The sequence below is a fragment of the Octopus bimaculoides genome, chromosome 14 (assembly GCF_046866305.1).
Source record: "Octopus bimaculoides isolate indiv1 chromosome 14, ASM4686630v1, whole genome shotgun sequence".
Lineage (NCBI taxonomy): Eukaryota > Metazoa > Mollusca > Cephalopoda > Octopoda > Octopodidae > Octopus > Octopus bimaculoides.
This window is the reverse complement of record NC_142941.1, coordinates 32,240,548-32,253,488: the sequence shown is the minus strand read 5'-3', so window position 1 is coordinate 32,253,488 and position 12,941 is coordinate 32,240,548. Positions and strand designations below refer to the sequence as shown.

The following is a 12,941-nucleotide window of genomic DNA, read 5'->3' as shown; positions in this document are numbered from 1 at the left end:
ATGGATTAGAAAGATTTTTTTTTAAAGCTGGATGCCCTTCCTATTCCCAATGCTCAACTGATTCCAAGTAAGCTAAAACTACACTACCCCATGGCTGAACATGCATTCATAGATCAGAAATGTTGGATACACTTTGTATGACGATGACACTTGTTTAGAATTATTACACAATGTCAAAGCAAGGAGGTACAAACATACCCAACCATAGGCATTAACATAAATGTATATGATTGGCTACTTTCAGGGAGATTTAGTATCAGACGGAATGTGACAAAGCTAGCCCTTTGAATTACATGTACAATTCATTTTTGCAAGCTGAGTGGACTGGAGCAATGTGAAATAAATTGTCTTGCTCAAGGGCACAATGTGCTACAAGGAATCAAACTCATGTGCTAAAGACCCTAACAACTAAGCTATGTGCCTTCACACATATATACACACACACACATATATATATATATACACACCCATATATATATATATACACACACACACATATATATATGAATATTTATATCTATACAAGTGTGTGTGTGTATTTATATGTATCTTTCACACCCCGATCCAGTCCAATGTATCATTGCCATCTGGTAGTCCCAGATACCCAGGTTTTCACCACTCAGTGCATTCCCCTCCCTCACTTTCTGCTCACACCCCTTTGGAAATGTCCTGTCACTTATATTATTACTCCCATACCTCAAGGGTATGCCCTGGCACTTGCCACTATCTGTTTTTCTCTCCTTTTGCTCAACCATCCCATTTATATTGATTCCCATCCCTTGTGAGTATGCCAGGTACTCTGCCACCATCTCTTTCCCACACTCTCTCTCCATCTCCTGCTCTTCCCTCAGGCTGGGTAACCATGGATCTCCTTTACAGTGGCACACCTGTTTTTGTCTCACTATAACCTTTCAACATCTGACACAAGATCACCTTCAATGCCCCCTCCCCTTTCAAAGGATCAAAGTTACTTGGTGACCCTGCCAGTGTTGATGCCATGTAAAAAGTGGTTGGCAATTGAAAGGGCGTCCAGCAGTAAAAACCTTGCCAAAACTGACCTCACCTGTGCTGGTGCCATGTAAAAGCACTCAGTCCACTCTGCTGGGTGGTTGGTGTTAGGAAGGGCATCCAGCTGTAAAAAACCCTGCCAAAACAAATAGAAATCTGGTTCAGGCTCCTACCTGGCTAGCTCCTGTCAAACCCATGCCAGCATAGAAGGTGGATGTTAAACTATAATGATGATGTATATACATATGTATTAATGTGTGTATATATATATATTATGTATTTATATATGTGTAAAAACCAGTTTGTCTGGAGCCCATCCATGGATTTACAATACAGAATTGTGATGAACCATAACCTTGGACCTTACCACAAGATTACCTGGAGTTCTTCACTAATCTAAGTAATATTGTTAGCCTGATGTGCCAACAGAAAGCTTATGAAGTATTTTGCCCAGACTGATAATCCATCACAATTTGTTCTATAATCACATGTATATGTGCGTATATATAGTTAAGATTTGGGTAAAAACATTGTAGCATGCTATGTAAAGCTCATTCTGGTTATCAGATGTTATACTGTGAGAATACTCTTGTTACTGGATATACAACAGTATCAGGCATGGCTGTGTGGCAAGAAGCTTGCTTCCCAACCACATGGTTCCAGGTTCAGTCCCATGGTGTGAAAACTTGGACAAGTATCTTCTACTATAGCCTTGGGTTGAACAAAACCTTGTGAGTGGATTTGATAGACAGAGACTGAAAGAAGCCCACCGTGTGTGTGTGTATGTCTTTGTGTAGTGTTTGTCCTATCACTATTTGAAAACTGTTGCTGGTTTGTTTACATCCCCATAACTAGCAGTTTGGCAAAAGAGAATGATAGAATAAATACTAGGGTTAAGAAATAAATCCTAGGGTCGATTTGTTTGATGAAAACCCTTCAAGCCGGTGCTCCAGCATGGCCACAGACTGAAACAAGTAAAAGAATAAATAGATAAATAAAAGAAAACAGATTGAATGACATTCTTTATTTAAAATCACTAAAATTGTTTCAACTCATTGTTACACCCGCAGTACATTGGTGAGATGATATAATTAACATATTTTCTAATTAGTAATCATCCATCAAAAGTCTAAGATGTTTTTCTTCAGGTGAGTATTTTAAAATAATCACCTGAATAAACACATCTTACACCTTTGATGGATGATAGTGATTACACAATATTAATGTCACCAATGCACTACATGTGTAACAATGTGTGAAAACAATTGTAGTGATTTTAAATAATGAATGACTTTCAATCCATTTTATATATCAGGTCATCCCATAAGTACTGTCCGGATTTTGAATAAAGAAACAAGTGATCAAATGTTATATTTAATTGAAATTTAATCATCAATGTACTTTCCCTGATTATCTATGACTTCCTCCCATCTATTTACAAGCTTTTCAATCCCATCAATGTAAAACTCTTTTGGTTTCAAAGCAAAGAACTCTGAAATGTCAGTTTCGATTTCCTCCTGGCTTGCGAAAGTTATATCCCCCAAATGATTTTGTAAACTACGAAACAGATGGTAGTCTGAAGGAGCAAGGTCGGAGAATAAGGTGGATGAGGAATTTTATCCCAACCAAGCTCTTCGATCTTTTGTGATGTGATCTTTGCAGTGTGGGGTCGCGCACTGTCCTGATGAAACATCACTCCTTTTCAATTCACTAAAGCGGGTCTTTTTCTCTTCAAAGCTTGGTTCAAACACTCTAATTGCTGACAGTAGACTTGAGCATCGATTGTTGTATTAGGTGGTAACAATTCAAAGTGAATTACTCCTTTGCAATCCCATCGGATAGAGAGAGGAACCTTTTTTCCCATGAAGTTCCCTTCTCAGTTGTGGTTGAGCTTTTTCTCTTTTACCAAGCCACTGTTTACGACATTTAACATTTTGATAGAAGATTCACTTTTCGTCACCAGTCACAAGTCTATCCAAAAAGGGTGAAATGAGTTCGCGAGAATGGAGAGAAGAGCAGATGTCAACTTGAGATTTGCAGTTGCTTTCGGACAATTCATGAGGCACCCATTTTCCAAGTTTAGGAACCTTTCCAAGTTGTTGAAGATGATGATGAACAGTTGTATTATTTGAACTAAGCTTTATTGCCAATTCTTCAACTGATAATGCAGGATTTTCTTCAAGTAATGCCTCAAGAAGCTTATCATCAAACTCAACTGGACGTCCTGTTCGATCTTCATCTTCAAGGCTGAAATCTCCACTTCTGAATTTTGCAAACCATCTTCTGCAAGTTCTTTCATTCAAGCATTCTTTCCCATAAACTGAGTGTATGTTTCGAATCGTTTCAGCTGCAGAGTTTCCTTTTTTGTACTCATAAAGCATTATGTGCCTCAAATACTCTTTGGATACTTCCCTGTTAGAAAGGGTTTTAATCAAAGAAATTTTAATTCTGTTATTCTGTAAAATAATATTTAATTAGTTTAAATGTACACAAATGCATAAAATTTCATTCAATTTTAAAAAAGGTAAAATCGGACAGAACTTATGTGATGACCTTATATATAGGAGCAAGCTATGTGGTAAGAAGCTTGCTTCCCAACCACATGCTTCTGGGATCAGTCCCACTGCGTGGCACTTTGAGTGTCTTCTACTATAGTCTTGGGCTGACCAAAGCCTTGTGGGTGAATTTGGTAGATGGAAACTGAAAGAAGCCCATCATATATATATATATATATATATATATATATATATATATATATATATACACATACACACACACACATACACACGTTTGTCCCTCACCACTGCTTCACAACTGGTGTTAGTTGTTTACATCCCCATAATTTAGCAGTTTGGTAAAAGAGACTGATAGAGTAAGCACCAGGCTTAAAAAAAGAGTTGATTCATTCAAACTAACGATTCTTGAAGGTGGTGCGCCAGCATGGCTAGTCTAATGACTGAAATAAGATATATATATATATATATATATATATATATATATATATATATATGAGGGGTGCTGAAAAATTCCTGGCTTTAAGGGTATCATGAAAGGCCTGGTTGGAAGCCCAGCATTCCAAGTTCTTTTATAGGGCTTAGGAAAACTGAAGGACTGCTGCAATGAGGGTATTACTCTGAGATGGGAATATGTTAAACAAAATCATAATTAATTGATCCTCTTGTATTTTCTTTTATCCAAAGCCAGTAACTTTTCAGCACTCCCTCATATATATATATATATACCCATTCATATGCATTCATGAATAGGCAAACAATATATGACAAGAACAAATACATTTTCTCTCCTGTGGAAGTTGTTTTTAACAAGAAATGTCAATTTTAAAGTAAAAGCCTCTGACATTGGTGGATAAACGAGAAGCGTATGTGTATGTGTATATATATATATATATATATATATATATATATAAATACACACACACACACACACGTATGTAAATCATAAATTGAAGTGGACATACAGATACACATATTTATACATATGCATATGTGTGTGTGTTGGGGGGGATAAGGTTGAAAAGTTTCAAGAACACAATTAGTTCAAATCTACTTTATATTAAATATATTTTATTTTGATGTCTGTATACAAAACGATGAAGGCATTTTACCAGCGTACCAGTCTACGAAATATAATGGAGAGAGTTGTAATGGTAAAGAAAGGAACGAGTGAGTATAACATTACCGATTATGCAAGTTGGTCGAGGTTGATATCAAGGAACTCAGTTTTTATAGATTCAGAGTTAGATGGACTATTAGTTTCTTTTAATTATTTCACTTTTTGACTAGGCCCAAGTTCCTAAATTTATAAAAGAAAAGAAAGGGATTTTGTGATGTTCATGCTTTTTGCCAAAGACATTAGCAACATATAAGAAGGTGAGATGAAATGGTTTCAACTGGGAATTGAAACCATTTTGCATATTTGGCTTGCAAGGAATTTGTCTGCTAAATGACAAGACTCAGCACAGTGCAGTGTTATCTAATGTATGCCTTTTTTTGAGATGGCAAAGATGCGATTTGAGGAATTTAGCTGTTAATTTTTGCAGGTCAAGCAATGATATAAGGGCTTTTTGTTTGTTTCAAATGAATTTTAATTCAGTATCAAGGTTGCATCATATTCTCTTCTAGCCATTTATTTTAGGTTATTGAATTGAATCTTTCTGGTAGTTGCAGATAAATCTCTTTATCTGGCACTACACATAACATTGTAGGAATGCTTTTGTTATTGCGGTTGTTGTTGTGATGGTTTTTTATGGAGACAGTGGCAATGAAGATGTTGAAGGTGACTTCTGTAATATAGTTTTCGTGGATGATGGCGAAATCTGATTTTAATGATATGACACCCTTTAGATATTTTTAGTGTAATTATAGTACAGCATGATATAATGTAGTATGATGTAGTATTAGTGTCATTTAATCTCAGGTTAGCATTACATGACTATTAAAGTAAATCTAGCCATGCCCTTTCCATAAAATATCTGGCGCTACATTATCCAATGTCTCTTCCTTTTTTTTTTTAAAGATATGATGCAATTTGAGGAAGATTTGACTGTTATTTCCACCAATTTCAGCGACTGCATATACAGTCCCTCGTTAGCCAGTGTTGTGCCATGCAGTGAAGTGATAAAGTTGTTATTGAGTAACCTCAGTCAGCTGTGTCGGTTGAATGTTTAGAAACGTGGTATGGATTCACCACACTGGGTTTCAGTTTTGAGATTTAGGGCACCATTTTAATAAGGGTAGGGAGATTTGGTTACATCAGTGTATAGGTTAAATAACATACAAATAAATTCTGTTGTATCTTGCTATATTACTGTGTTGATGTTTTTATTGTTTACCTAGTATTGTAGCAGTAGTTGTTGTTTAGACTCAGGTCAGTCAGCCATAATCCAGTAGACCTATGCTCAAAAACATTCCAATCAAGACTATCCTATTTTATGTCTCTAGATAATGTATTGAGGACTTTTTTGATAGTAGAATGTAGTTTGAGAGATCTGGCTGCTACATCTAGCAATTTGAAAGGTCAAGTGGAAGTTTTCTATCTTTTGTTCATTTATAGTTTCTGTTGCAGTTTGATACTAGTGTGTCAAATATCAATGATGTCAAACCAACATGACACTTGGTTAAACAATCTCTCTGCCCACCTTCTTACTCTGTTTCTCAATATATATATATATATATATATATATATATATATATATATAGTTCAAATTTATAGAAAAACAAAGACAGATGTATGAACAATCACATACATACGTGTGTAGGTGTGTGTGTGAGGGTTTTAGATGACAGCACTCACGATCCTAATCAAACATTTACCTTAAATTATCGTTCTCACTGTCGTTTTAACCAGGGATTTATTAATATATCGTCATTAAAGTGATTTTATCCTTAATTCTATATATAGAGAAATGAATATATATATATATATATATATATATATATATATATATATATATATATATATATATATGTATATACATATACACACACATCTCTCTCTCTGTCATATGTATATATATATATATATATATATATATATATACACACATATCTACATACATATATATATACATATCTACATACATATACACACACACATGATATATATATATATATATATATATATACACCAAGAACTTTGGAGATATGCTGTGCTTGAGAAGACGTGGGAAGCCAAGTGAGACCATGACCTTAGTCTATGTGAGTGTCGCATAACTGGTCCATTTAAGAGTACCCTTCAATCATTGGGCAATAAACTGTGCTTCAGAAGACCTGTTGAGTCATTGTCGTGGCCGATACCAGTACTGCCTGACTGGCATGTAAAATGTACCATATGAACATGGTCGATGCCAGTGCTGCCTGACTGGGCCTGTGCTGGTGGCACGTAAACAACGCCATTTGAGCACGGTCGTTGCCAGTGCTACCTGACTGGCTGCCGTGCCGGTGGCATGTAAAAAGCACTATTTGAGTGTGGTTGATACCCACTACATTCTCAGAGTGGTTGCTGTTAGGAAGGGCATCCAGCAGTAAAAACCTTGGAGCCTAGTGCAGCCTTCTGGTGCCAGTCCTCAGTCAAACCATCCAACCCATGCCAGCATGGAAAGCAGATATTAAACGATGATAATGATGATACACACACACACACATATATATATATATACACATATACACACATATATTATATATGCATACATTCATATATATATATATATATATATATATATATATACACACACACACATATATATTTATATATATATATATATAATATATATATATATATATATATATATATATATATATATATATATATATATATATATATATATATATATATATATATATATATATATATATATATATATATATATATACACACACATATATATTTATATGTATATATATATATATACATACATACATACATATATATATACATACACATATACATATATATACACATACATATAGATACATACATATATAGATATAGATACATAGACACACACACACACATATATATATATACATATATATACATACATATACATGTATACATATATATTATTGTATGGAACAGACAAGACTATTAGATGTTGTTATACACTGCTGGTCACAATGTGCTTCTTCACATTGTTATAGCTTTAGAATGGTGTCACCCTGCTGGCTAGGTGGGCAGGTTATCATTCACCCGCAAATGGAATGACAGACCATCATAGGGTTACCCATTTACATCTGAATGGACTGAACCAACATGAAATAAAGTGTTTTCCTCCAAGAACAAAATGCACTACCAATCTGGGAACTGAAATCACAATCTCGCAACCATTAGTGTAACACCCTCACCACTAGCCTGCACATGTTCATACACACACACACATAAGCTAATACATTTGATAAAGTTTGTCTCTCCTGAGGTGTCTTTTTTATTTTCATAATACACACACACATCAGAGTATTCCAGTCATGACCATCCAATCTTTTTGCAGGCATTGCAAAATATAGGACTACATTATATAATGTGTTCTTCCCTTTTCAGAGTGGTAGGGTGTAATTTAAGGCAAATTTGATTGCTATTTCTGTAGGTTGAATGACTGTGTAGAATTCCCTTATTGATTAGTTATATATATTGCATATTTGTCGTGAAATTTGAGGATAAGTGACCACTATTCCTAGCATGGTGAATAACCTTGTAGAGGTTCTCTCAGTGACTAGTTACATATGTTGTATATTTATTATGTGATCTGAGAGAGATCTGGCTGCTGTTTTCGGAAAATCAATCGACCTCATAGAAGCTCCCTTATTGACTAGTTTTATGAAGTATATTTCTCATTGTTAGTGTGAATGATTGTTTTTGCAAATGAATATCCATTCCTACTTTTAGACACCCTCCCATGAAGTATGAGTGGGAGCTGTCTAAATAATGCTAACACCATGTAAAAAAAAAAAAGATCAAGACTCTCTCTCTCTCTCTCTCTCTACAGCGAAGAGACATAAACAGAAATTCGTGGCTTAAATCTTACCAAGACAGGCAGGGGTAATAACTCTAAAATAGACCTCCTAAGTGAAGTAAAATCATTTCAGTTAGACAGGTAAACTGGAGAAATCAGGTTGTATATTTTGCTTAGAGAGATAACACACTGATTGATTGTAATCGTAGTAGTAGTAGTAGTAAGGTTTGAACAAACATGTAGTCATAGGCATGACTACATGCCTATGTAGTCAGTGGTCCACCACTTTAACCTCAGTTAATAGCGAAGAAATGTGCAGATGTAATGACAAGGTGCTGCATGATGTATGTGTAATATTGTAACTGTTGTAAGATATATATAGCGTATGATAGTGAAGATGTAATACAGAGTGTATACATGATGGTGATTGAAAAAGAACAGAGAAAATGAGAGAAGTAATGAATTAAGAGGAAATAGAGAGTGAGTATGAGGAGCAGGGAAATAGGGTCTATGAAAGAAAGAGGGGGGGGCAAGAAAGAGACTGCATGAAAGTGACAAAGGATGGAGAGAGAGAGAGAGAGAGAGAGAGAGAAGGGAAAGGGTGTATATGAGAGAGAGAATGAAGATTTATTAGACTGTTGTTGGAAAGGTTCATTTTGTGGTGATTCTCAGGAGCAAGGGTGAAGATGTGTCAGGAAAGACAGCTTGAGATATACCACTTTGTTTGTAGTTACTCAATGCCGTGTCTTCTTCCTTATCCTCACGTCCTTTCTGTTTCAGTGATTGCTGTTCAAGTTGGTGTGTTTTTTCATGACACTTAAGCAAGGACTGGCGCTGGAATGCTTTTCCACACTGGCCACACACAAATGCAGTAATGTTATTCCCCTCAACTTTAGAAAAGTGTTTTCCTGCATCCTTCTTGCGCTCATGTGTGCGCAGGTGGCTTTTAAGGTTACCCTTCTGCGAGAATGCTCGCTCACAGATATTGCACTGAAATGGACGAATACCAGAATGAATTCTTTCATGGAGGTACAAGTTACCTCGCTGAGTGAAGGCACGCCCACATACAGTGCAAGTATAAGGTCGCTCGTTTGTGTGAGTTCGTATGTGATTTCGTAGATTGGTACGTTGGTAAAATGCCTTGGAACACATCGCACATTTGTAGGGTCTTTCACCAGAGTGCACTCTTTCATGTGTACGCAGGTTTGTTCTCTGTGTGAAAGCTTTGTTGCAGATTGCGCAGCAATAACTACGTTGCTGTTGTGAAGCCAATGAATGAGTTGTGCGGATGTGGGCTTTCAACAGGTCATACAAAGGAAATGCTTCATCACATTCATCACAGGAGAATTTTTGGCTCATGGTATAGACTGACTGACCAGGATACATATTCCGAAACCTAGAAATACAAAAATAGAGAAGAAAAATATTCTTTTAAATAGGCATAAGATTTATAGAGAATTTTCAGTTATTTATTTTTTTTATCATTTTAGTGAAGAGGGAAAGCTACCCCTGACTCATCACATGACTCGTGAGGAGATTGGAGATAAGTATTCTTAAATCGGAAACTTGACCTGAATGTTTGCAACAAAGTGGACTCTTCTAAAAGAAACCAATGCACTAAGTGGTGGTACTAAGCCAAGGTATGAATTAGGTCTGCTATGCAAGTAGGTCATAGCAGGATTTGAACTCAGAACACAAGGATCTGAAATAAATATCACAAGGCATCCAGCCTGATGGTCTCACAGTTCCACCAATCCACCACCTTGGACTGATAATTTATTTTATTGACCCTGAAACAATAAAAGTCAAAGTTAACTGCCAACTGTACAATAAATACCGGGAGACATTCTATCTAATAAATGCTCTGCTGACTCTACAAATTTGTTTACATTTTCAGTTAGATAAAAATTTTATTCACACATTTTCTGATTCAATCTAAAATAGTTACCAACACAACAGCATGGTTAACATTTCTATCAAGATTCAAACCAAAAGGAGGGTTTTAACACAGTACTGCTAGCAGACAGATCATTTATTGATTTTTACAACAATGTTGCAGGACACCCTCTGTGCAGTTGACTGATCTGTTAGAAACAGCAACCAAATCTCCCTTAAATCTACTCTCCTAAAAAAAAAAAATGGATGGCAGATTCTCAAAAAAAAAAAAAAAATTCTTAATGGCTAGTAAATTAATAAATTAAATTAGTAAATCAATTTATAATAATTTATAATAGTGGTTGTGTGTGCATGTGTGTGTGTACATATATATCTATATGTAGATAACACAGTACACACTTTAAACAGGTTAACCTTAGGGAGGGTATCCATGGAAACCATACTACAGTAGACACTGGAGCATGATGCAGCCCTTGGACTCATCAGATCCTTGTCAAGCCATCCAAACCATACCAGCATGGAACAGGGACAACAAATGATGATGATGATGATGATGATGGTGACATGTGTGTGTGTGTCACTGCGAACATTTATATGCAGGTACTCAGTTGTTTATGAAATCTCAAATAAAGAATTGAAACCAGTATAGCTGTTCCCTCTCTTCCAGTCCACAAAGCAATAGAAATTATATAAAAAGGCAGTTTTTTACAACAGCCAAGTCTATTTAATTAAGTTTAATTCACATATGCAGTGTTGGCTAAAATGTATAGATTTATTCTATAGTACATTATTGTATCAAAATGAAACAGTGTTGTGTCAGTAATTTTCAAATATAAGAAAATGTGTGTGTGTGTGTGTGCATGCATGGTCAGCTGAAGATATTAGCAGCTTAGGCAGTCACCCAGGGGACCATGTGGTACAGAGCACCAAGTCCCATGAGATATTCCAAGAAATACATGAGGAAAAAATATGAAAATAAAAAATACAAAACATTTAATTATTACATTTAATAAATTTGTAACTCTATTTTTAATTGTTGCAATTTTTACTTTTTGTCAAAACATTTTAAAAGTATATATTGAAGGAAAGAAATTCAGAGTACCCAGGGTCCTAGAAACCTTAGGAGTACATAAATATATGTGGATGGATGGATGGATGGATGGATGGATAGTTTGCCATTGTTTGTCAATGATGATTCTGTTGTTTGATCCACTGAATTCCCCAAGTTGGCTGGGCACTCCATTGGTTATGAGTGTTCCCGTGGATTCGATCAATGGAACAGCCTGCTCATGAAATTAACATATAAGTGGCTGAGTATTCTAGACACATTTAATCGTCATTCATTCATACAAACACATGCACACATAAATGCATACATATATATTTAATATAAGTTCCGTAAAACCCTCATTATGTGCAGTTAAGAGTTCTTATGTTGTTATTTGGCTACTACATGTTATCCTACAGTAGGATATATTCCAGGGTGGGATACACATGTGCAACCCCTCTACCAGGATCAAAGTCTACAAGGCAGCTGTCATCACTACTCTCTTCAATGGGTCAGAAGCTTAGGTGCTCTTCATGAAAGCTTCCACCTTCATTCCAACACAAGATTAATATAAGATGAGGATGGAGGATAACAGGCTTTAACAGTAGATTAAAGCTTGATGTCTTCCATCCTTGTTATATCATTCTTAAGCACACACAGAATTATGTCAGTTCTCCATGTTTGGAAGAGTAGTAATCCCTTAAGTGGCTATGTAAACTGATCCTTGAATGACAGGCTCTGGTGTAGCTGGAGCAAATATGTAGGCTTTGATCAGATGGGAACTGTGATGACAACTCTTTCCTTCTTTAGTATTTCTCATCTGCCACAACTGGTCCAGATTTCTCAAAGTTGCTTGCAGCAGTATGGATGCAATCTCTTCACATCTTCCTCCCACTCTGTGGGGTCTATCCCTGCCTGGGTGAGCTGGTATTTCAACTGATCTTTGAAATGCTTCTGGGGAGATCCTGTCTGAGCTTGCTACAGAATACAATCTCTGGTATTCTGGCTTTGACCATGTGTGAAGTGTGGCCTATCCATCTGAGCTGTCTGAACAGCAGCATGGTCTCAATGCTCAGAACATTGGCCTGCTGAAAGACTTTGTTGGTGGTGATGTATTTCTTCCATGAAATTTCCATGATGGAGTAAAGGTGGAAGCTTTCATGTAGAGTACCTCAGCTTCTCACCCATTGAAGAGAGTAGTGATGACAGCTGCCTTGTAGACTTTGATGCTGGTAGACAGATACAGTGCTCGTTTCTGTCATACATACTTCTGCAGACGTCCAAAGGAGGTGTTGACTATATATCCTCATCATCATTTTAGTGTCTACTTTTACATGCTTGCATGGGTTGGACAGAATTTGGTGGAACAGATTTTCTATGGCTGGAGGCCCTTCCTGTCACCAACCCTCACTTGTTTCTCTGTGACTAGACATGTTTTCCAGAAGAAATAAATAACGCTACTTGTATAATGGTGACATACATTTACAACTATCATGTAATGTTAAGACAAGAAGGCACAAA

At 36.1% G+C, this 12,941-nt stretch overlaps 1 protein-coding gene across 1 annotated transcript in view; it reads right to left on the bottom strand.

The window, feature by feature from the left end:
* The window catches only part of LOC106874052 (uncharacterized), a 57,739-nt gene that overhangs the window by 17,831 nt on the left and 26,967 nt on the right, over positions 1-12,941 (bottom strand). The window contains exon 2 of the mRNA XM_089362089.1: positions 9,137-9,872. Coding sequence (XP_089218215.1) covers positions 9,137-9,872 — 736 coding nt within the window. The remainder of the gene's footprint in view (positions 1-9,136; positions 9,873-12,941) is intronic.